Below are 25,150 nucleotides of genomic sequence, written 5' to 3'. Positions count from 1 at the left end.
CTTTGGGAGCCTGTGATGAGTGGATCGCCCGTGATGAGTGGCTTGAGACGAGCCTGGCCAACATGGTGAAACCCCATCCCTACTAAAAATACAAAAAAATTAGCTGGGTGTGGTGGCACATGCCTGTAATCTCAGCTAATTGGGAGGTTGAGGCAGGAGAATCGCTTGAACCCAGGAGGCAGAGGTTGCAGTGGGCTGAGATCACGCCATTGCACTCCAGCCTGGGCAACAAGAGCAAAACTCCATCTCAAAATTAATTAATTAATTAATTAATTAATTAACTTCTTTTAATCTACAACTAAGGTCTGAGTCTTGAAGACTTTCCTCCTCTGGAGCCTCAGTAAATTTACTAATCTAAATGGGTCCAAGTAATGGGATGATTACCCTTATCTTGTCTCCTGCTAAATCACGGGGATTTGGGGGGTTCCTTCAGACTTCTAATAAACTTGTTTGTGGAGGCCTGGGGAGTTTCTTCAGACCCCCAGTAAAACTTGTTTAATCCTAAAATGTGTCCTGCTAAGAATTCCTTCGTTATTTTGTCATGCTTTGAGGCCCAGGCAAGGCCTAGGCAAAACTCTTGGTGGGCTTTTGTTACATTCCAGCCTTTGCATAAGGGCACTGACTTTTAACATTAAACTTAACCACTCAGTCAGTGCTGAAACAGTTGTTATGGAGGGCTGCATTTGGTGAGATCCGGCCTGTCGCAGGAATAGGACTTCTGTGGGCTTAGAGGTTTACTGTGGCTAGAAGGAGAGGCACAGGGGTTGGGTGGGTGACAAGAAAGAGCCTGAAGAGAGATGCTGGAAATGGATTCTAAAGGGTCCCAAGTAACAGTGTAGTTTCCACATCAATGGGATTATTTGCATAAGGGGTGAGAAAGGTCCTTAACTCCTTCTCCCCAACCCAACATTGGCTCAAATTTTTTTTTTCTTTTTTGAGACAGAGTCTCCCTATGTCTCCCAGGTGGGAGTGCAGCAGTGCGATCTCAGCTCACCGCAACCTCTGCCTCCCGTGTTCAAGCAATTCTCCTGCCTCAGCCTCCTGAGTAGCTGGGACTACAGGCATGCACCACCACGCCCAGCTAATTTTTGTATTTTTACTAGAGATGGGGTTTCACCATATTGGCCAGACTGGTCTCGAACCCCCGACCTCATGATCCACCCGTCTCAGCCTCCCAAAGTGCTGGGATTACAAGTGTGAGCCACTGCTCCCAGCCTATTGGCTCAAAATCTTATACATAATAGGCACTCACTAAATATTTGATGAGAAAATAAATTTCAAATTCTCTAAAACAAGGAAGAATTATAAAAAGAGAAGGGAGAGAGAATATGCGCATGCCAATTAAACAATTTAGTTTTTGAGTGACAATCACGAACTCAGAATTAGCCTGGGCAGTTTTCATAAAGATGTTGAATTCTCAGCACAAACTCTTACCTTGAGGTAAGGATTGTAATAATAGTAGCCAATGTTTATTGAACGCTATGTGCCAGACATGGTGCAAAGTGCCTTATTTACATAGAGTATCTCCAGTGAATTCTCAGAACAACCTTAGGAGGTAGGTATGATTTCAACTTTCATTTTCCAGAAGAAAAAACCATTCCAGAGAGGTAAAGTGGCTTGCCTGAAGTCACGCAGCAAGAAGGGGCAGAGATGGGATTTGAAGTTGGCTACATGATGATTTCAGAAAACTCTGGAGTGTGCCCTTTGTGCTCCTCCCAGAAGATTTTTATTTGTTCATTTCTGGCACAAGGATAATTCTCTCGGTGGCACTGGAGAAGATGATGGTCCTCCCTTGGACCTTGGTCGTGTGGCGCCAGCTGATGATGGGCAGGAGGCTGGCCAGGACTGCATTGAGGATAGCAGTTGTGTAACCCCAACCCAGCCGGCACTTTCCACCATAATACATGGAGGAGGCTTCGCACACTTCCTTGACGAATGGGGAGGCAAGGCCAATTGGGAAAATCAGCAGACCCACAATCATGGCAGTAGCTGGAGATAGCAGGAAGGAAAGACAATGTGTTGGCCAAGGGGCACCTCACTAACTTTCCATCCCACGACTCATCCACCCTATATCCACCCATCCATCTATCCACCCACCCATTCATTCATTTGCTTATTTATTGGCTCATCTCTCCTTTTGTCTACCCACTCATTCAACTACGCTTCCAACTATCTGTCCCTTCACTAACCCATCCATTCAAGCATACTCTTACCCACTTATTTCCTCTATCCTTCTATCTACATATCGATTCACACATCTGTCCTATCCATCTTCCTACTTAACCACCTGCCTCCCACCCATCCATCTGCCCACCCATCATCCACCCTCATCTTCCATTCATCCATCCAGTATACCCATTTTCCTTACCCATCCACTAAAATATCCACCCATTCATTCATTGTTCATCCATCCACTTACCAACCCACTCATTTCTGCAATTCCCTAACCCACCCATCCATCCATTCACTTATTTATTGGCTCATCTCTCCTTTTATCCACCCACTCACTCAACTACACTTTCCACCCTTCTGTCCATCTGCTCATCCATCCACTCAACCATGTTCATCTCCACTTATTCTCTCCATCCCTCTATCCACCTATTTATTCACTCATCCATTCATCTGTCCATCTGCCTACTTAACCATTTGCCTCCCACCAATCCATCCATCTACCCATCCCTCATCCTACATCCATCCAACTATATTCCATTCTATCCATTTTTCCTATCCTTCCATCCATCCATTCATCCATCCACCAGTCCATCTATCCATCCATCCATTCATCCATCCACCAATGTATCCATCTATTCATCCATCAGTTCATTCATCCTCTTATCAACACACTCATTCATCCATTCACCAGCTTACCCATGCAATCACGTGTTCATTCATCAAAACTGTTAGAGGTGCTGCAGTGGACATTAATGATACTAATGAAATGATTGGACACCTTCTTGCTTCCAAGGCACTCATAACAGAAATCAGAAGATCCCCTGGCCTCCCCTGCTGCTCTCCAGCCACCCTTGTCTACTTTCAGTTCCCTGCACATGCCTTGCTCCCTTGTCTCCATGCCTTTGTTCTTCATGTTCCCATTACCAGAAATGCCCTTGTACTCTTGACTAACTTCGACTCCTCCTTCCAGACTTGGCTCAGGTGGGACCTCTTCCAAGAAGCTTGCCTTAACCCATCCATACACTGGGCCCACCCATAAACTGGGTCAGGTGCTTCCTGGAGTTTTTTCTAGCATCCTTTGCTTATCCCCATCATGTGAAATATCCACTGACTGATGCCCTCCAACCCCCCCACCAACCAGACACTGCAAGCAAGCCTAGGACAAGGATCATGTCTCCATCAATTGACTCAGCAAATGTTTATTGGGCACCTATTAGGTATGAAGCACTGTGCTAGGGGCTGGTGATAACAAGGCAGACAGACATGTCCTTGTCCTCATGGAGCTGATGTTCTTTGGAGAAAGAGGGACAATAATCAAGTAGGCAGATTAGACATTTCAGGTAAGTATGTGCTATGAAAAATATAAAGCAAAGTAAGAAGATGGAGAATCTAAGGAGAGGGAAGATCCCTTAGCTAGAAGTCATGGAAGACCTCATGGAGGCAGTGATATCTGAGCAGAGCCCGTAATGAAGTGAGTAGCAAGACCTGTGAAAATCTGGGGAAAGAGGCCAGGCGCGGTGGCTCACGCTTGTAATCCCAGCACTTTGGGAGGCCAAGGCGGGCGGATCACGAGTTCAGGAGATCGAGACCACAGTGAAACCCCGTCTCTACTAAAAATACAAAAAATTAGCCGGGCGTGGTGGCGGGCGCCTGTAGTCCCAGTTACTCGGAGAGGCTGAGGCAGGAGAATGGCGTGAACCCGGGAGGCGGAGCTTGCAGTGAGCCGAGATCGTGCCACTGCACTCCAGTCGGGGTTACAGAGCGAGACTCCGTCTCAAAAAAAAAAAAAAAAAAAAAAAAAAAATCTGGGGAAAGAGGAGTCCAGCAGAGGGAGCAAGCATGGTGTATATGAGCAACAGATTGCAAATCAGAATAGCCAGAGCACACTGAGCCTGGCAGAGGAAGGAAGAGGAAGAGATGAGGTTGGTGAGGGACTGGGGACTGGGTTAGGTGGAGCCTCATAGGCTACGGTAAGAAGTTCAGATTTTAGGCCGGGCGCGGTGGCTCACGCTTGTAATCCCAGCACTTTGGGAGGCCGAGGCGGGCGGATCACGAGGTCAGGAGATCGAGACCACGGTGAAACCCCGTCTCTATTAAAAATACAAAAAAATTAGCCGGGCGTGGTGGCGGGCACCTGTAGTCCCAGCTACTCGGAGGGGCTGAGGCAGGAGAATGGCGTGAACCCGGGAGGCGGAGCTTGCAGTGAGCCGAGATTGCGCCACTGCACTCCAGCCTGGGCGACAGAGCCGAGACTCCGTCTCAAAAAAAAAAAAAAAAAAAAAAAAAAAAAGAAGTTCAGATTTTACTCTGAGTATGATGGGAAGTGATTGGAGGGTGGATAAGCCAGTCTGAGTGGCATGATCTGATGTCAGCTTAACAGGACTCATTTGTCCAGTGTGTGGCCAAATAGACACTAAGGGGGAGCAGTGACAGCAGTGAGACCTGTGAGGTGCTTATTGCTGTAATCCAGGCAAGAGATGGTGGAGCATTAATTGAATGAGGATTGCAATGAAGACCTGGCTAGTACATTCAAAAGCTATGTATAAATTACAGAAAAGTGACCCTTCTCAAGAGATGCAGTCTTGCAGGTTCACAGTTTAGCAAGTGAAGTATGGGCTAGATTCCAGCACTGTGCACAGCTTGCACAGTGCACAACATCCCCAACTGTGTATGGTGGCCCTGGTAAGGATGACACGAAGTGGATGAATGAGAGAGAAACAAAGGGGGACAGATTATTAGGACTGGGTCAGCTAAGAGCAGGAATGGGTGACACTAAGGATGCCATCTCTCCCTCCCCCTGATTTCTGGCTTGCCAAAGGACCAGGAATAGTCAACAATCCTAGGGTTTATCTCTGAGATCTGACGCAAGAGGCCAAGCTCTGCTCACAGACTCATTCATTCATTCATTCATTCATTCTATAAATATGTCTAGAGCACTGACTATATGCCTGTGCATTGGATTTACCTGCCACTGCCTGCACCCCCGGCATTGGAACACTGCTTCTCCTTGGGAACAGCCCTTTGGGGGCCACAGCCCAAGACAGGAGGAAAATTGCATTGAAGGCCAGCAGGAGCCAGCCTCCGAGGAGCATCACAGCTGCGACCTGCAGGGAAGAGACAGAAGGAAGGGTGTTGGCTGGGACAGGGGCAGGTGGATGCTCCCTCTGCTCATTAACCAGCTTCTGAGTCCTCACAGCATGTGGTTTGTGCTATTATGATCTCCATTTTACAGAAAAAGAAACTGTCCAAGAAAATAAACTGTCCAATAAAAGTCCAAGAAACATAAGTCATTTGCCTCAGAACACATGGGTAATTAAGTGGTAGAGCCGGAATTAAGATCCAGATTGACTGACCAGCATATAGTACCTTTATTAAGCACTTGCTACCTGCCAGGATCATCAGGAGAGGCACCTGGTAGCACCAGGATCATCAGGAGAGGCACCTGGTACCCTTATAACAGTCAATTTGAAGGCTGTATATTCTTCCTTAGAGGTGCTGGACTAGGAGTCCTTTCCCATTCTCCCCATTGTTGATTTTGGCATTGTGCATCATAGCAGGGACTTTAACACCTTAGCTTTCATTTTTAAACCTAGCAGTGTTTAGAGGGTGGCCAGGTAAGAGTGTGCAGGTTGTACACTGCACAAGTCTCAGAGACGCATTGGGGGCCATCATAGATTTGCAAACTGATTACAGTGACTTTCCAGCAGATGGCAGTAGAGCATCCTAAAGAAGGGGCACCTTTTCCTAATTTGCACGAAGGTGCTATATTGGCTGGCAGCTGCCTTTCGAATCATCCTGCATGTTTGCTAAATTATCAGTAGCTAGACCCCACTCCACGCCTACGGAGACAGGGGCTCTGGGTGGAGCACAGAACTTGGCATTTTTGCAAAGTTGCACAGGTGTTTCTGAAGGGCTGTCAGGATGAAGAACCTCTGTGCTCAGTTCTAAGGAGAGTAATGGCAAATTCGAAGCCACTAGGACACTCAGGCAGCGAGGAAAGCCTCCTCGAATTCCGCTCAGCCAGGTTTCCTGCCATGATGAGTTTAAACGAGCTCCTGAAGACCCAGTGACTTGGTGAGCCAGCTCTCACCTTCCAGGTAAAGTCAGGAATATCCTCCAGGGAACTGAAGGTCACGCAGCTCTGGTTCCAACTGTTGCCCTGAGGCCAGGAGCAGTAGGTGAGGATGCCAAAGGAGAAGGTCGGGGTCTGGAACCAGGCAGGGGAGATGAGGCTGAGGGCTGAGGTACAGGTCAGGGAGAGCCCCAGAGCTACCCACACGCTGCTCCACATTAGGCAGTATTGCTGACCTGGGGGTCAACAGGGAAGATTACGGATGGAGACTGCAGGGACAAGGAGGAAACGGGCTGGCAGAGGTGCTCCCTAGCCAGGGATCTGGTGTTATGATTAGACCCCAGATCATCAGCCCCCCTTGAGCCTGGAGATGCAAATGGGAGGTACTAATAACTGTGGTCTGGTAGTGGGCGTTACTTTGCCCTAACAAATTCTAGAAGTACAACCTCCAAGTCCTAGAATAAATGTTAGCCCTTAAAGACCTTTGAACATTTGCCCCTCCACCTTCTGCATGGCACATTATCCTCACTGGTCCATGCAGGGCTCTTCTCATATTCCGTCCATACTTTCATTTGTTCATTCATTTATCTTTTTTTTTTTTGAGATGGAGTCTCACTCTGTGGCCCAGGCTGGAGTGCAGTGGTGCGATCTTGGCTCACTGCCAGCTTTGCCTCCTGGGTTCACGCCATTCTGCTTCGGCCTCCCAAGTAGCTGGGACTACAGGCGCCCGCCACCACGCCCAGCTAATTTTTTGTATTTTTAGTAGAGACAGGGTTCCACCGTGTTAGCCAGGATGGTCTCGATCTCCTGACCTTGTGATCCGCCCACCTCAGCCTTCCAAAGTGCTGGGATTACAGGCGTGAGCCACCACGCCTGGCCCATTTATCCATTCTTCCACCTAACCTCCTCTGTTCAAAAGGGCTGCCTCTACCCAGTTGGGGCACCTTTTAAAAATTCACACACATGGCCCGGCGCGGTGGCTCATGCCTGTAATCCCAGCACTTTGGGAGGCCGAGGCGAGCGGATCACGAGGTCAGGAGATTGAGACCATCCTGGTTAACACGGTGAAACCCTGTCTCTACCAAAAATACAAAAAAATTAGCCGGGCGTGGTTGCGGGGGCCTGTAGTCCCAGCTATTCAGGAGGCTGAGGCAGGAGAATGGTGTGAACTCGTGAGGCGGAGCTTGCAGTGAGCCGAGATCACGCTACTGCACTCCAGCCTGGGCAACAGAGCGAGACTCCATCTCAAAAAAAAAAAATAATAATTCACACACATATGCCCGTCCGTCCTTCCTTCCTTCCTTCCTTCCTTCCTTCCTTCCTTCCTTCCTTCCTTCCCTCCCTCCCTCCCTCCCTCCCTCTCTCTTTCTTTCTTTCTTTCTTTCAGAGAAAAAAGGCTGGAGTGCAGTGCATGATCATAGCTCACTGCCACCTCAAACTCCTGGGCTCAAGCAATCCTCCCACCTGCTGAGTAGCTGGGACTACTGGGGCAGCTAATTTTTATTTATTTTTATTTTTTGCAGAGACGTTCCATCACATGTGGCTAATTAGAAACCTTTTTTCTTTTTTGTGGAAACAGGGTCTCCCTATATTGACCAGGCTGGCCTCGAGCAACACAGATGCTGTTTATAGCAGCCACCTTGTTTTTTTTAATTTTAGTTATTTAATGTATGTCATTTTGTGTGGAGTTAGGTTCGCAAAATTGGTGTGGTGCTGTATGCATGCATTTCTCATTGCTGGTATTATATTTTCTTTCTTTCTTATTTTTTCTTTCGAAACAGAGTCTTGCTGTATGTCGCCCAGGCTGGAATGCAGTGGCGCCATGTCGGCTCATTGCAACCTCCGCCTCCCAGATTCAAACAGTTCTCCTGCCTCAGCCTCCCGAGTAGCTGGGACTACAGGCACATGCCACCACACCTGGCTAATTTTTGTATTTTTAGTAGAGATGGGGTTTCACCATGTTGGCCAGGCTAGCATTATGTATTGCATTCTGCGTCTTACTTTTGGACTGAAACACCGTGGATTTAGGATGGATTCATGTTGCCGTGTATACACCTGTTCTACTTGTTTTGGTTTGGGTTCCCTTGAAGCAGATCCCAAGGGTCTCACCCCCTAATATCATCACCTTGAAGGTTAGGTTTCAACATATAAATTTTGGGCAGACACAGATATTCAGTCCATAGCAAGACTCTAGTGAGAATCTGTGAATGTGGTTTGATTTTGCGTATATTTGTTCTTTTTTTTTTTTTTGGCATGATACTGCTTTTCCAAAGGAAATTCGGATGTTTTTTGTTTGTTTGTTTGTTTGTTCGTTTTGTTTTGAGACAGAGTCTTGCTCTGTCTCCAGGCTGAAGTACAGTGGCATGATCTCGGCTCACTACAACCTCCGACTCCCTGGTTCAAGTGATTCTCCTGCCTCAGCCTGAGTAGCTGGGATTACAGGCACAAGCCACCATGCGCAGCTAATTTTTCTATTTTCAGTAGAAATAGGGTTTCACCATGTTGACCAGGATGCTCTCCATCTCCTGGCCTCGTGATCTGCCCGTCTCGGCCTCCCAGAGTGCTGGGATTACAGGCGTGAGCCACCGCTCCTGGCCGAAATTCAAATGTATTTTATTTTATTTATTTTATTTTATTATTATTATTTTCTGAGATGGAGTCTCGCTCTGTCACCCAGGCTGGAGTACAGTGGCACGATCTCCACTCACTGCAAACTCTGCCTCTGGGGTTCACGCCATTCTCCTGCCTCAGCCTCCTGAGTAGCTGGGACTACAGGCATCTGCCACCACACCCAGCTAATTTTTTGTATTTTTAGTAGAGACGGGCTTTCACCGTGTTGGCCAGGATGGTCTTGATCTCCTGATCTCGTGATCCACTCGCCTCGGCCTCCCAAAGTGCTGGGATTATAGGCGTGAGCCACCGCGCCCAGCCAAATGTATTTTAATATAAAAGTAAGTCAATGTAGAGTCAAGTCTTACTTAAATAATAATAGTCGTGGTTTCATGGCATGGCTGAGGCTGGAAGGTGATTTGCTAACAAATAGCCAATCCTGCCATTGATGTCCAGAAAGGAAGCCCAGAAGGGTGAGCCTGCCCAAGGGCACTCAAGGTCAAAAGCAGCTGAGCTGCCAACAAGCCAAGGGCACCTAGGCAGCTTTGCCAGGCACCTGCGGCACAACCTTGGGTTTCACTTTGGCCATCTAAGCCCAGCCACCCACTAAACATGGCGGGAATTCTGGGGTTAGAGGCCAACAAACCACTCCACCATATCCCTGGTGCGGGACCTGGGCAAGTGGCCCCATTGCTCTGGGCCTCAGTTTCTCCATCTGTACAAGAAGATTATGAATCCCTTAGTCTGGACTAGGGGCAGACAGTGTTGGGATCAGTCAGTATGCAGGGTGATATGATGGAAAAAGTCAGAGAAGCCCAGATCCTCCCCTTCCAATCTATAGGAATTTGGGGAGATGGCCTCACCTCTCTGGAAAATGGGAGTGAGGGTTGTTGTGAAGCTTCAAGGGGATAAAGTGTGTGTGTGTGTATAGGTGTTGCAGGGGGAGGGGCAGAGATAAACCTGGGCAGGTATATCTGGGTCAAGTTGCATGGGCTTTTTACCCCGAGATGAGAAAAACCTCGTGGCTGCTCGCCAGCGAGTGAAACATGCTCCCCTGAGTGACAGGGGACAGTATTTTTATGGGGTTTTTTTGGTGGTGGTGGTGTTGTTTTCCCTATGCCAAAATCAGCCTCTCCTTCAGGTTGGCAAGATCATGAGGGGTGTAATTCTAGCCAGGAAGCCTGGGAGAGCTGAATCCACCTAGGCCTATGATTGTGCCTCTCTCTGGCTGCGCCAGTGGCTGTCCAGGCATTTCCCACCTTGAAAGGAGTTTTGTTCTCCAGATAATGCTCAATGTCACCTGGGAAAATCACGCCAACCGTCCAGGTGCCCAGAAACTTAAATGAGGCATTATAACCCGAAACCACATCCGGCCAGGCTGCAATTGGCTGGAATCCACCTAAGGAAAGCTTGAAAGGGACTGAATATTTTCTCCTCTGGCTCAGTGCTTAACTTTTAATAGCAGTCAACAATTTCTGGGCACTCACCAGGCTTCAGTCTAAGCACTTGCATAGGTAAGCACTCGTTATCTATAAGCCATATGGCCACCTGATGCGATAGATACTATTATCACTGTTCCCATTTTACAGATGACAAAACTGAGGCTCAGGAAGCAAGCCGTAGAACTGAGACTCATACTCTGGGAATCAGGCTCGGGTTCTGGGCCCCTGAGCCCAAAGTGATACTAAGGATTTAATTTAAAGGCCAACGAACCCAATGGCTTACTAGAGCTGCCCAAGGTTAGGGCATGGTCAACTCTCATGCCAGCCCTGCCCAGGGGACAGGGATGATTCCAGAGAAGCCATACAAAGGCAGAATCTCAGGAGGAGAAATGGGATTGGGAGTTTAGAGCTGGCTGCTAGGGACTTGATATGTCAAGCCAAGTCTCTTTCTTCTTCTGGCTTCTATGTCTTTCTCTGTAAACTGGAGGGGTTGATCAATCATTCATTCAACTTTAATGTGCCCAGCTCAATGTGATCTCTTCACCCCCTACCCCCAGGATACAGTGGTGAACAGAACATAGTCCCCACCTTCAAGGAGCTTAGAGTTTTGCGGGCAAGACAGACCAACAAGATATAGCAATATGTCCATGTGCTCACCCATTCAACAAATATTTATTGGGTGTCTACAATGTTCCAGGAACTGTTCTAGGTCCTGGGGGATTCAGCAGTGAGGAAAACAGACAAAGCCCCTCTTTATGGAACTTAGACTCTGGAGGGAGACAGACAGGAGGGAAATAAGCAAGTCAATATGTAATATGCTAGATGTCAATAAGTGCCCTAGAGAAAAATGAAGCATTGGATGGACATAGCAAGTGATTGGGTAATTGGGGGATGGTCATGGAAAGCCCCATGAGAAGGTGACCTTTGAGCTGGGCCTGAAGAAGGTGATGGAGGGAGCCACGTGGAGAGGTGTCAGAGGAATATTCCAAGCAGAGTGGGGAGCAGGTGCAAAGGCCCTGAGGTGAGTGTGCCCTTGGCACATTTGAGGATGAAAAGAGGCCCATGTGACTAGAAGAAATGAGGATAGGAAAGAGCGGTGAGCCTTGTAGCAGAGATAAGGTCTTGCTCTGTTGCCCAGGCTGGAGTGCAGTGGCACAATCACACCTCACTTCAGTCTCAACCTCCTGGGGCTCAAGCAATCCTCCCACCTCAGCCTCCCAAGTAGCTGGGGCTACGGGCGTGCACCAGCAGGCCTGGCTGATTTTTTTTTTGTTTTTGTTTTGTTTTTTTTTTTTTGAGACCAAGTCTAGCTCTGTTGCCAGGCTGGAGTACAATGGTGCGATCTCAGCTCACCCCAACCTCTGCCTCTCGGGTTCAAGCAATTCTCCTGCCTCAGCCTCCTGAGTAGCTGGGACTACAGGTGCACACCACCACGCCCAACTAATTTTTGTATTTTTAGTAGAGATGGGTTTTCACCATGTTGGCCAGGCTGGTGTCAATCTCTTGACCTCGTGATCCGCCCACCTTGGCCTCCCAAAGTGCAGGGATTACAGGTGTGAGGCACCGCGCCTGGCCGCCTAGGCTGGTCTTGAACTCCTGGCTTCAAGAGATCCTCCTGCTTTAGTCTCCCAAAGTTTGGGGATTATAGGCATGAGCCACTGTGCCTAGCCTGGCTTTTCACTTGTGAATGCGGTAGGGAGTCTGTGGCTGGTCTTTAGCAGGGGTATGACATGAACCATCCTAGGTTTTCAAAAGACCACTCTGGCTCCTGGGTGGAGAACAGGCAGAAGGGAAGCAGAGGGAGAAGGCTTCAGAAGGTGACTCGTCAGTCAGACAAGAGACAAAGGTGGATGTGGATGGACATGGAGGTGGGGTTAGGGGAGGAGGACAAAGAGTGGTCAGATTCTGGATTGATTTTGAAGGGCAAAGGTCAAGCTGATCAGATTTGCTAATAGAGTAGCCCTGGGGTATGAGGGAAAGTGAAGAGGCAAGGATGCCCCTAGGGCTTTTGACCTGGGACGGAGAACCTGCAGAAGGAACATGTTTACTACAGCAGGTGGAGGTGTCTGAGTGTGAGGTTGTGTAAGCAAAGCTTGAGATGCGTATCTTCCCCAACCCATCAATCAATATATACAGGCTTGAGTACAGACACATCTCCACACCATGAAAAAGCCTGGGGTGACACTGGGGACAAGCACAGAGGAAGGGCACCCGATCCAGCCTGGGGGGTGCAGGCCACGTCCAGGCTGAGATGCACAGATGGGCAAACTGGGTCTGGGGAGGACTTTTATCCCTTATCACATTCTCCCGGCTATACAGCCAGGTAAGTCCAATTTCTGGATCTATTCCAGCATCTGTCACAAATTGGCTGTGCCACCTAGGACAAATTATGTAATGGCTCTGAGCCTCAGGTTCCCCATCTACAAAAGGAAGGTCAGTGGGACTTAACCCTTTGATGCATTCCTTTGAAGATACGATTTAAAACTATGGATGTTGGCCAGGTGCGGTGGCTCACACCTATAATCCCAGCAGTTTGTAAGGCCGAGGTGGGAGGATCACCTGAGGTCAGGAGTTCGAGAGCAGCCTGGCCAATACAGCAAAACCCTGTCTCTACTAAAAATACAAAACTTAGCTGGGCATGGTGGCGGGTGCCTGTAATCCCAGCTATTTGGGAGGCTGAGGCAAGAGAATCACTTGAACCCGGAAGGCGGAGGTTGCAGTGAGCCGAGATCACACCACTGCACTCCAGCCTGGGCAACAGAGCAAGACTGTCTCAAAAAAAGAAAAACAAAAAAAAACTAAACTCCAAAAAGCAAAACTATGGATGTTTCCACATGCACTCTCACACAAGCAAGCATGCACACATGAGCACGCATGCGTGTGCACACACACACACACACACACACTCACACAATTGTATGTCATTTCAGAGGCTCATGGGCCTCCTGAAGCCCACAACAGCCCCTGAATGTGCTTCATGCTATCCCAGTTTCCTTCCCTCCCCACTCCTCACCTCAGGTCCCTTGTCCCTCCAGACTCACCACACTTTAGGTCAAGACCCTCCAATGTAGCCACCTCTGCTCAGGCTCCGGCTTTGGATCCACGTCTGTGACCTTGTAAAATTCTCCTCTCCTTTGAAGGAAGAATTTAGCTTGTATAACAATGCAAGGGCATGCTTGATAAACTGGTCTGAGGGTGTGCGTGTGTGTGTGTGTGTGTGTGTGTGTGTGTGTGTGTGTGGTTTTTCCTTCCCACTTCCTTAAATCAATAGTTTTCACTCCAGGCTGCTGGGTGGGCTGAGCAAAGAGGGGAAAGCCATCTCCAGGTGGGGACAAGGGGAGGGTATACTGTTTTCTGGGTAGGGCAAGGCACCAATAGGGATTAACTGATCTATGATTAAATGCCAGGTGTAGGAAACCACAGATAGAATCACAGGAGGAGAAATGGGATTGGGAGTTTAGAAGTGTCTGCCACAAGCCGGGCACGGTGGCTCACGCTTGTAATCCCAGCACTTTGGGAGGCCGAGGTGGGCGAATCACGAGGTCAGGAGATCGAGACCACGGTGAAACCCCGTCTCTACTAAATATATAAAAAATTAGCCGGGCGTGGTGGCGGGCGCCTGTAGTCCCAGCTACTCGGAGAGGCTGAGGCAGGAGAATGGTGTGAACCCGGGAGGCGGAGCTTGCAGTGAGCCGAGATTGCGCCACTGAACTCCAGCCTGGGCGACAGAGCAAGACTCCGTCTCAAAAAAAAAAAAAAAAAAAGAAGTGTCTGCCACTGTGTTCTCTATCTTTCTGTCCTCATAATTCTAGCCCAGGCAACTGATATGCATATTTTTCTGTATTTATCATAGGATCTTCCCTGTGAACTGTGGACTTCTCAAAGTCAGGCACTGGGTCTTAAATATCTTTATCCTTAGCACAAGACTTGGCACAGAGTAGGTGCTGGTATTCGTTTTTTTTTTTTTTTTTTTTTGAGACAGAGTCTCGCTCTGTCGCCCAGGCTGGAGTGCAGTGGCGCAATCTCGGCTCACTGCAAGCTCCGCCTCCCGGGTTCATGCCGTTCTCCTGCCTCAGCCTCCTGAGTAGCTGTGACTACAGGCTCCTGCCACCACACCCGGCTAATTTTTTGGTTTTTTTTTGTTTTTTTTTTTTAGTAGAGACAGGGTTTCACTCTGTTGGCCAGGATGGTCTCGATCTCCTGACCTTATGATCTGCCTGCCTCGGCCTCCCAAAGTGGTGGGATTACAAGCGTGAGCCACCGCGCCTGGCCTGGTATTCTTTTGCTATAAGTGATGGAAGCACCACTGAAATAGACGTGAGAAATGTATTGGTTCACATAACTGAAAATTCTCTGGGATGGGCTTCAGGCACAGTGGGATCCAGGTAAATAAGCAATGTCTTCAGAACCTCTCTCTCTCTCCACCTCTCAGTTCTGTTTTCTGCTCTGTTGACTTCACTGTCTAGGTGGATTCCCTCTAACAATATTGCCCTTTGGTGGCTCCAGGCTGACATTCCCAGACTCAGCAACCCCAGAGAAAAGAAAGCTTCCCTTTGCACACTATTGCAGCAAGTGCCGTGATTAACACTCAATGGACAAACTTGGATCCCATACCCACCACGAATCAATCATTGTGGCCAGGCAAATGGGATTATCTGATTGGCCAGACCTACATCCTGTGTCCTAGGGTTGAGGGTTGAGGTTTGGAAAGTGAGGATCAAGTAAGGGTGTCTCGAGGCTTACACCCCTTGAAACGACATAGACTGAGTGTAGGGGGTGGGATTCTTCCCTGGAGGAAAACGGAGATGCTGTTGGCAGAGGGGAGATGGCTGCTAGGAAGGTGAGAACAAGAGACATCACCTCAGTGCACAGGAAATGCGAGCTTTTCCCTGTAGCTTAACGAATGAGCACCTGGCAGTTGGTATTGTCGGAAGCAGGAGGTTCCCAGCCAGTTAGAGGCAGAAAATCTCAGTGAAGCCATGTCTCAGGCTTCACTCAAGTCCCAGCTCTGCCGCCTCAGTCAGTGTGACCTGAGTTGGGGCATCGCTGCCTCCTTGGCCTCAGTTTCTCTACCTGTAAAATGAGGGCGTCTGGAGTGGTGGTTCCAGGGTTTTCCCCCAAGTCACTCAATCATTCATGTATTCATTTTTCCCCTTTCAATCAGTATGTGTTGAAGGGCACTGGAGTTAGCCTAAACTGGATTTGGATTTCAGTTCTGATGTTTACTCGCTGTATCAGGCTTGACTGATGCACCTTCTCAGGTGTGCTCAGCTGCGTCCTTCCCAGCCAGCCAGCAGCTCTGGACAAGATCAAGCCTCCTCTTGCTTCTGCCTGCAGGCGGCTTGGGTCAGTTGCTGCATCTACTCGGCCACCTAGGCCTGCATCTCCCACTGTCATTCAAGCAGACCTGACCCGCTTTAAGGGAGGGAGCCCTGGACCCTCCTCTTCTAGGCTCAGGTGAAGCCCTGTGTATGGAATTGGCTTCCCTTGGGGCTGTCTGGAGGCACAGATAACACAGTTGGGCCCAACAGTGACTAATTGTGGACAGGGGATGGGAGGTGCCATCCGATAAAGTCCTTGCGCTTCCTTCATCCCTTCCATGGTCTGTTTCATGCGGCTTCTGTAGCCAGCCTAGTAAGGCATGTCTTATATTTGCTCTCCCTCCTCCCCTGCCTTGAAGTCCCCTTCCCTTCACCCTTACTGAGCTGGGATTTTATCCCTAATAAAGCATTAGTACATAAAATTTGCCTTGGGCTCTGTTTTCCAGGGAGCCAGGCTGAAATACTAGCTGTGTGACCTTGGGCAGCTTACTTAACCTCTCTGAGCTTCAGATCCTTCATCTGTAAAAGGTACATAATAATAGAGCATCTCATCGGGGCACAGTGGCTCATACTTGTAACCCTAGCACTTTGGGAGAATGATGCAGGTGAATCGCTTGAACCAGGAGTTCAAAACCAGCCTGGGCAACATGGCAAAATCCCATCTCTACAAAAATACAAAAATTAGCCAAGCATGGTAGCGCATGCCTGTAGTCCCAGCTGCTCGGAAGCCTGAGGCAGGGGGATGGCTTGAGCCCAGGAGGGCGAGGCTGTGTAGTGAGCCAAGATTGTGCTACTGCACTCCAGCCTGGATGACAGAGCGGGACTTTGTCTCAAAAAAAATTAAGCAATAATAATAATAATAGAGCATGTCTTATAGGTTGTTGTGGAGTTTAATGAGATAGCACAGGCAAAATATTTGGCTGAATAAATGATAGCCTTCATCAGTATCATTACCGTGAACCAAACGCTGGATTCTAGCATGTGAAAACATTTATGCAACATTGAACTTCATGAATATTTATTGGGTGACAACTCTGTTTCAGGTACTATGCTAGTCTCTTCCCACAAGGACCTCACAGCCTAGAAAGTGGCTGAAGAGTAATTGGGCAATTATACTACAGTGTGATCAGAACTTTAATGAGTGCGGGCACCAGCCCCAGATTCTGCAACATCTAATCAGTTTTTTTGAGACAGAGTCTCGCTCTGTCGCCCAGACTGGAGTGCCTGGGATGGTGGTGGTTAGGGATGGCTTCTTTGAGGAACTGATGTAGAAGCTAAGATCTGAGGGACATTTAGTTGTTAACTAGATGATGGGGAGGCAGAGGGCAAAGACTTCCTGGTGGGGGTAATGGCACGGGCATAGGACTAGTGTTGAGGGAAAACATTTCAAAGAACATATTGGCTCTCACACTCAACATGCAGATAAATTTTAGGAAAAACAAAATGGATAAATATGCACCAACGAAAATGCATGAACGTGGTCTTCGCAAGGGGTGTATGGGGTGTAGAGCTATACTGTCCAATATGGTAGCCAGGGCCACATGTGAATTTTAAAATTTATACTAATTAAAATTAAATAAAATGTAAAACTTAGTTCCTCAGTCTCCCTGACCTCATTTTAAGTACTCTGTAGTCATCTGTGGCTAATGTTGGACCGCGCAGATATAGAACATCTCCATCGTTGCAGAAAGTTCTATTGGACAGAGCTGACAGAGGCTAATCAGGACAGACCTTCTGGAGGAGGGGACAAAAGACTGCCAAGAAAGGGTTCTGGGAAAATCCCTGGGAAGCACTGTGCTGTATTTTTAGAAAAAGAAAAGCCAGGGCTGGGAGTGGTGAGGTGGGGGGAGGGAGGGGTGTTGCCTCTGGAAACTGTACTACCTGACACCTCTTTGGTCAGGGTCTACCTCTGGGTATGTGCGAACTGGCAACTCTCAACTAGGCGGGAAGACACAGGAATGCAGGGGGAACCAGCTAAGGTGGGGGGCTGACCAGGAAGTCCTGCCCCTTCTGGGTCCAGGTTCAGGAGGACTCTGGGAGTTGTAGTTCAGCACTTCTGGAATCCCCTTAAAGCTTGACAGGGATAGAAGAGCTGACACCCAGCCTGGGCTGGGCATCTCTTGGGGCAGAGAGTAGGGGTGATGGTCGGGGCTGGGGCCACGTCTGGGTTTGAGTCTCCATGGGGGGTGGCAGGAGGAGGACTGTCTTGTCCCCTCCCATCCTTATGTTCTGGAATGGAGAGGAGATGCCAAGGTGGAAGCCTGCATTGGCTGGGGAGCTGAGAAACATGGAACATTCCGTTAAACAGAACCCTCAGCCTACGCATTCTGGTTCATGGAGATTTGCCCAGGAGAGACAGGAAGTTCCCATAAGGTTAGGGAGGAGGGGCAGCAGATGGCATGTCATCAGCTGTTGGTCATTCATGCACTCAGCATATATTCTTTGAGCACCTACTATGTGCCAAGCCCTGTTCTAGGCACTGGGAATCGGAGGTGAAAGAGACAGAAGTCCCTTCCTCCAGTAGGTCTAGAGAGAAGAGCAGACAATCAACAATGATTTTCCTTTGCTCATATAACATACACGTCATGTAAAGGCCTGACTTACGTGGATTTGGAAGGATTTTAAGTTTCAACCCAGCCATTCCTGGTCTCCTACTCACAGACTTCTCTCTGGAAGTGATAGTCGTCTGTAAAAGCGACTGGGTTTCATCCTTTTCATGACTGTACTCAAGATACCCAGAGGATAAGGAGAATGTCCTGAGACATGAGACCTCATGGGACCTCTGCCCCCCAATTCCTGGGTTCCAGCACTGTACATAAGTCAATTGGGGGTTATCAGGCTGCTGTTTGGTAAACAGGGTTTACCCTGCCTGGGTCTGACGGTGATGATCAGACCTTCAAAAGGGTTGCAGTGCAAATGGTGTGGAGAACAGGAGCTGCCCTTGTTTCTTACACACACCCAACAACTTAAGAGCAAAATGAGGCAAGAAGTCTCCCCACCAATCCTCCTGAAGCCACACAATGTGACGTCCTTTTCTTTTTTTTTTTTTTTTGAGACGGAGTCTTGCTCTGTCGTCCAGGCTGGAGTGCAGTGGCGCACTCTTGGCTCACTGCAATCTCCACCTCCCGGGTTCAAGCCATTCTCCTGCCTCAGCCTCCCGAGTAGCTGGGATCACAGGCATCCGCCACTATGCCCAGCTAATTTTTGTAATTTTTAGTAGTGACCAGGTTTCACCATGTTGGCCAGGCTGGTCTCAAACTCATGACCTCAGGTGAGCCACCCGCCTCGGCCTCCCAAAATGCTGGGATTACAAGCCACCATTAGCAGCCTGTGATGTCCTTTTCTTTCTCTTTTTTTATTGAGGTCTATCTTGCTTATAATAAACGCACATTGATTTTAGGTCCTCCAGTTATTCATGCTCTGTACATTTCCCATAGGAGCACATGTCACAGATTCAATTCGATACACTCGTGAAATTATTTGTTTCAATATCTGTAAGCTGCACAACAGCCTGGATTTTGCCAGCTGCCCACCACTGGGTCTCCAGCACCCAGCATGCAATAGGTGCTTAATAAAGATCTGCTGAATGAAATGAGTAAAGGATAACAGAACAGGTATTTTCTCTTTCAGAGGCGACTTCCTACGATTCTCTCAACTTGTCCACAAGTTCCTATACCCATTACCCCACAACCCACACCCACAACATAATGGCAGGAGGATTCGCACGCAGTAGGCACCCCAGCGAACTGTCAGGTGCAGTGCCCTTGTTTGGCGCGAGGAGGCGCCAGCACCGCGCACAGACCTTGCCCGCCCCCGGGCCGGCACCAGCAGCCCAGGCAAATCAGTGGGCCCACATTTATGGAGCGCCTCCTGAATTCCTGGGTTGCATTAGGCTCGCGGGGTCGCCGGCTGGGCAGCGGGTCGGTGCCGGTGGCGGGGGATCCTGGCTGGTGACTGGGGAACATCCAGGGAACGCGGGAGGGGACCGGGGGCAAAGTTCCCAGTTGGACAGAGCGGGGTCGGGCCTCGAGGGGCGGGAGCGCTTCCGGCAGGGGTGTCCAAGCGAGTCGTGACCTCTGACCCGCCGGAGAGGCCCCAGGCCCAGGCGCCACTGCCGACTCGGGTCCTGCCGGCTCTGCTCCCCTCCGCGCAGGCGCGGCCGGCCGCAGTTCCCATGGTGACGGGGGCGCGTCCCCGCCCGAGGCCCCGCCCCCAGCAGGCTAGGCTGCGCGGGGCTGCGGTCTCCTAGGGCAGGTGCCGCGGGCTGCGGGCAGGTGGCGGCGCGGCGCGGGCTGGCGGTGGCTCCACGGTAGGTTGCGCAGCGGCTGCGGGGAGTGGGGGCCGGCTGGCCGCCTCCTGTTCCCGGCCGGCGAGGTAGCTGGAGGTGACGGCGGCGGGCGAGGGCCGCTAAGTTTCTGCCCGGCCGAGGCCCCGGGAGAAAAGTTGGCAAAGTTGGCCGGGGAAGAGGCGGGGACCCGGAGGATTTCCCCAGACTCCGGGTCTGCGGGGAGGGAGGATCCCGGTTTGGGAGCCGGGGAATCCGTCTCCCGAGACTTCGGAGTGGATCCCGCGGGAAGATCCCGCACAGGGCAACCAATGGATCACGTGCCACCCGGTTGGCGACTTGGGAGTCGATCCCTGGAGGGGATCGGGCGCTGGAGGCCTGGGGTCCCACTGGATCCCCAGTCAGGGGTGACGGCGGAGGGTGATTCGAGACTGGGAGCGAGAGGATCAATCTCCTCCCACGCTAGCCTGAGCTTTGGGAATGGATTCAGAGAGATCCGGTGGCTAGGAGCTGAGGGATCGCTGGAGATCTGGGTTACTCAGCCTGGAGCTGCTAGGGTCTGGACATCTGTGCGGGTTGGAGGCCCCGGAGGTGGACAGTGGGAAGCAAGGGCGGCGAGCGAGACGGAACCCGGGTCGAGGGGAGCCCAGAGGACAGCGGGGTGGTTTGGGGGGTGTGAGAGGGGCGGCGCGCGGGGCCCCTCGGACGCAGAGGCTCCGGACGCGTCCTCTCGGCCTGGCCTGCGCCCCCCTTCGCTTGTCTTCCCAGGGCGGAGGCGCCCTGATGGGATTAAGCCTCAGTCTCCCTGTTCCCAGGCAGGCCCGCGTGGTCCCCGCCCCGATGGCGGCGCGGCCCACCCGGGCTCACGGGTGGGGCCCTCGGGATGAGAAGCGGCTCGTTGACCCCCACCCGAGCCTGACCTTTTCACTCCCTGCTGGCACACACTCGCCTGGGAGTGGGGGCGCCGCGCCTTAAAACCCTGCTGTTTGTCCAGTCCCGGAGCAGGCGTGTGACCTCCACCGCGCGACGCCTAGGTGGCCAGGGCTTCCTGCCTGCCGGGACTGAACTTTCTCTAGCCAGGAGCAGCCATTATCTTTTGGAAGGGAAAGGACTGTACCTGTTGCACAAAGAAAAACACTTTCTTTGCACCTTTTTTTGTGACCTTGGGCAAAACACTTAACCTATCTGAGTCCAGATAAGGACCCTCTGGGCAAAATGGGCTTGGCCTAGGAGGGTCTGCATTCTGCCTCTTCTAGGAGGCTGGTAGGATGGATCGGAATGAAGGGTATGAAACAGGTGGGGGCTCTATAAGTATCAGTGCCTCCCTCAGTCTATGGCCTCTCCTTTCCTATGCCCCATCTCCTGTGCTTGCCTTACAGTATCTAAAGATTCCAGAAACCCTACTTGCTATCTTTTGAAACTGCAGGATTAGAGAGCTATTTAGCTTAACCTTTCTTCCAAGTGGGTTAATTGCCCCTCTGATCCCCCCTTGCAGAGAGAAGCTCTGAGGTTTGGCTAATGAGTAACAAAGACATTTGGACAAGTCTTCTCCCTTGGTCTGGCCTTCCCTCTGCTAATCCATCAAGGTTCCTGGACAAACATGTGTGCACCCCCAGACTCTGGCGCCTCCTTCCTTCCTGTTGCAGCCAGGGACAGTTACCGAGGAATTTGTACAGACACAAGCCCAGATCTTGGTGGTTCTGGCAGGGGGATCCTTTTTAAAGGATTTGCATGCTTGACAAGGGTGCAATTACCCAAGAGAAGTGCAGAGTTTCAGTGCAGTGTCTGGACATATATTTCAGCTGGGCACATGAACTGGCTGGTTCTATCAACCAGCATGTATTGAGCACCATGTCAGGAGCACTGTAGCAATGGTGTGGCCTAGGGCAACTCAGGATCTGTCCTCTTGGAGTTATTTTCCAGCTATGAAGTAGTCGGCTTGCCCTGCAGTCTAGTACTGATTCTTGATGTTGGGGATACAGTTCTCACCCTAGGTTCAGAGGCTGGAAGCTGCCCCTACCCCCACTGGAGGTCCTAGGGGCTGTTTTTTTTGTCGTTCGTTTTGTTTTGTTTTGTTTTGTTTTGTTTTTTGAGATGGAGTCTCGCTCTGTAGCCCAGACTAGAGTGCAATGGTGTGATCTCGGCTCAAGCTCCGCCTCCCGGGTTCAAGCGATTCTCTGGCCTCAGCCTCCGGAGTAGCTGGGATTACAGATGCCCGCCACTCTGCCCTGCTAATATTTGTATTTTTTTTTTTTTTTTTTTTTGAGAGAGAGTCTCGCTGTGTCCCCCAGGTTGGAGTGCAGTGGCGCGATCTCGGCTCACTGCAAGCTCCGCCTCCTGGGTTCACGCCATTCTCCTGCCTCAGCCTCCCGAGTAGCTGGGACTACAGGCGCCCACCACCGCGCCCAGCTAATTTTTTGTAATTTTAGTAGAGACGGGGTTTCACCGTGGTCGCGATCTCCTGACCTCGTGATCCACCCGCCTTGGCCTCCCAAAGTGCTGGGATTACAGGCGTGAGCCACCGTGCCCGGCCAATATTTGTATTTTTAATAGAGATAGGGTTTCACCATGTTGGCCAGGCTGATCCCAAACTTCTGACCTTAGGTGATCTTCCCGCCTCTGCCTCCCAAAGTGCTGGGATTACAGGTGTGAGCCACCGCGCCCGGCCGGGGCTGTTTTTTATTGAAGGCTGACCTTGGCAGGAGAATGAAGGAGCCAGTTGTCTGGTCTGAGCATTTCTCCTCGCCAGGCTACATCTCTGACCAACTCAGAAACAGAGCCTCACAGGGATATTTTATATGTGCATTCATTCATTCATTCATCATTTGTTCCTTCAACAAATATTTCAAGACACTGTGTCAAAGACGAGGCTAGCAGCCACATCCTTAAAGGGGATACTTTATGTCCTGAAAGTCTTTGTGAACATATGCACTTGTCTGGAAGGGAAGAACTATGATCATAGGAGGAGGCGCTGATGCCTTTGGCTATAAGGACGGATGCGGGTCAGAGAGTTTAGTTTTCTCGACAGCCAGTGGGAAGAGGTTGGTGTTATGGGCTGCAGAAATGGAACAGCTTGTGCAGAAGCCTGGAGGTAGAGGAGTGCCTAGGGTGTTGACTGGGGCCAGGCCGGCCATGCTTAGTGGTTTGGACTTTATTCCTGGAGCGTGGGGTGCTGTGGATCACAGTGGAAGGGTCTCTGCAGGTGAGGGGCAGGGTCAGATGTGTGTTTTGGGAAGCTTGCCCTGGCTGATGTGAGGAGGCTGGATGATTGGAGGGTCATGCCAGGAGGCTGGGGGCCAGTAAGCAGGCTGCTAGAAAAATCCAGGTGAGAGGCCAAGTGCGATGGCTCACGCCTGTAATCCCAGCACTTTGGGAGGCCAAGGCAGGCTGATCACGAGGTCAGGAGATCGAGACCATCCTGGCTAACATGGTGAAACCCCATCTCTACTAAAAATACAGAAAAATTAGCCAGGCGCGGGGCAGGTGCCTGTACTCCTGGCTACTCGGGAGGCTGAGGCAGGAGAATGGCGTGAATCCGGGAGGTGGAGCTTGCAATGAGACGAGATCACGCCACTGCACTCCAGCCTGGGCGACAGAGTGAGACTTCGTCTCAAAAAAAAAAAAAAAGAAAAGAAAAGAAAAGAAAAATCCTGGTGAGAGACCATGGTGGACTGGACATAGAGACCAATGGTGTTGAAGGGTGCTCACTGACAACTTTGACATTCATCAGTGTTACATTTAGAGAGCCACTCACTTTGAAGATCCCTTCCTCAAGGTGGGTGTAACAGTCTACCTGGGGTAAGGAAACCCCTCAGAGGGGGTGGTATCAGTACTGAATTCAGTTTAGCAAACCTGCTTTAGAACCCTCTGCCCGTTCAGGGGTAGGTATAAAACATGCCAGTCCTCAAGGACTTCCTGTGGGGAGACATGGGGCACATTATTCCCATTTCACTGATGCAGGCCTCTGTGGCATAGTGAGGCCTTTGCCAGGCAGCAGTGGCAAAGCAGGAATTTGAACTCTCAACTTGCAACTAGTGAATATTTGGGTTCAGGTTAAGCAGTAGAGAAGCAACAGAGGAAGGTGGGTTTGAGCTGGGTGTAGAGGGGATAAATTGAAGGAGCCTTCCAGGAGGAGGCAGAGATAGAAAGGAGGGAGCCACCCAGCCGGGTGCAGTGGCTCATGCCTGTAATCCCAGCACTTTGAGAGGCCGAGGCGGATGGATCATGAGATCGGGAGATAGAGACCATCCTGGCTAACACGGTGAAACCCTGTCTCTACTAAAAATACGAAAACAAAAAATTAGCCGGGCATGGTGGCGGGCGCCTGTAGTCCCAGCTACTTGGGAGGCTGAGGCAGGAGAATGGCGTGAACCGGCCAGGCAGAGCTTGCAGTGAGCCAAGATCGCTCCACTGCACTCCAGCCTGGGCGACAGAGCGAGACTGTCTCAAAAAAAAAAAAAAAAAAAAGAAGGGAGGGAGGGAGTCAGCCAGAGATACTCCAGGGCAAACCCTGGCCCTGCCTGCTCCTAGCTGTGGCCTTGGGCATGGTTATGGTTTTGAGACTCGACTTCCCTATCTGTAAAAAGGGCTCATGATAGGATACTCCCATTCTCAAAAGGTTGTTATGTGAGTTTAACGAAGCAGTGTATGGACAGTGCTAGGCCCTGTGTCTATGCTCTGTAAGGGGTGGTATGATTATTATCACTATAGCCTGTCATCAGGATAAGTTCCAGGTGGGTGGTGCTTTGCTCAACCTGGTGTGTGCATGTGTGTGTTGGGGGGAGAGAGGGAGTGACCCACAGGTGATACTTGAGTCTTAAAGGATGAGTAGGAGGGAGGGCTGGGGACATTGCAGGCAGAAGCAACAGCACTGGCAAAGGCATAGATCGCCTGGAGAACTGCATGCCAACTGATATACCCAGAATTCAGGGTGTGCTGAGTGAATAAAAGACCATGGGCAGCAAAAATTCCTTTTATACCCCAGACACTCCCTGAATTTCTAAACCTGAAGGCTTTGGCAGGTTTGGGGCAGAGAGGAGGGCAGGAGCATCCCTGTCCAGGAGTTCACACTCCTTCTTCCACTCACCCATCCAGATTATAGGGGTGTGAACCTAGACAAGCCATGTTCCCCTGGGACCTCAGTTTCTTCCTCTGTAAAATGAGAGGACTAGGGAGAATGTAGGTAAAGCACGTAGTGCATCAGAGCAGCGCTGTTATGCCAGAATCTGGGCTAAGCTCTTTTGTTCCC

General features: G+C 50.3%; 3 protein-coding genes across 4 annotated transcripts in view; 1 reads left to right on the top strand and 2 right to left on the bottom strand.

The window, feature by feature from the left end:
- Positions 1 to 25,150, bottom strand: part of CRYBB2 (crystallin beta B2) — a 679,427-nt gene that overhangs the window by 380,936 nt on the left and 273,341 nt on the right. The window lies entirely within an intron of this gene.
- LHFPL7 (LHFPL tetraspan subfamily member 7) lies at positions 1,331 to 6,508 on the bottom strand. The gene is made up of 3 exons (XM_032139577.2): positions 6,263 to 6,508; positions 5,138 to 5,276; positions 1,331 to 1,989 (listed from the first exon to the last, which is right to left on the bottom strand). The coding sequence occupies exons 1-3, from the start codon at positions 6,461 to 6,463 to the stop codon at positions 1,727 to 1,729; spliced, it is 603 nt and encodes a 200-aa protein (XP_031995468.2). The 5' UTR covers positions 6,464 to 6,508; the 3' UTR covers positions 1,331 to 1,726.
- The window catches only part of KIAA1671 (KIAA1671 ortholog), a 247,451-nt gene continuing 242,138 nt past the window's right edge, over positions 19,838 to 25,150 (top strand). The window contains exon 1 of one of the 2 annotated variants that reach the window (XM_032139557.2): positions 19,838 to 19,926. The gene's annotated coding sequence lies outside the window, so the exon portion shown is untranslated. The remainder of the gene's footprint in view (positions 19,927 to 25,150) is intronic. The other variant, XM_032139558.2, reaches the window with a different exon arrangement.

Source organism: Hylobates moloch, unplaced genomic scaffold (genome assembly GCF_009828535.3).
Source record: "Hylobates moloch isolate HMO894 unplaced genomic scaffold, HMol_V3 SCAFFOLD_19, whole genome shotgun sequence".
Classification (NCBI taxonomy): Eukaryota; Metazoa; Chordata; class Mammalia; order Primates; family Hylobatidae; genus Hylobates; species Hylobates moloch.
This window is presented reverse-complemented; position numbering and strand designations above follow the sequence as displayed.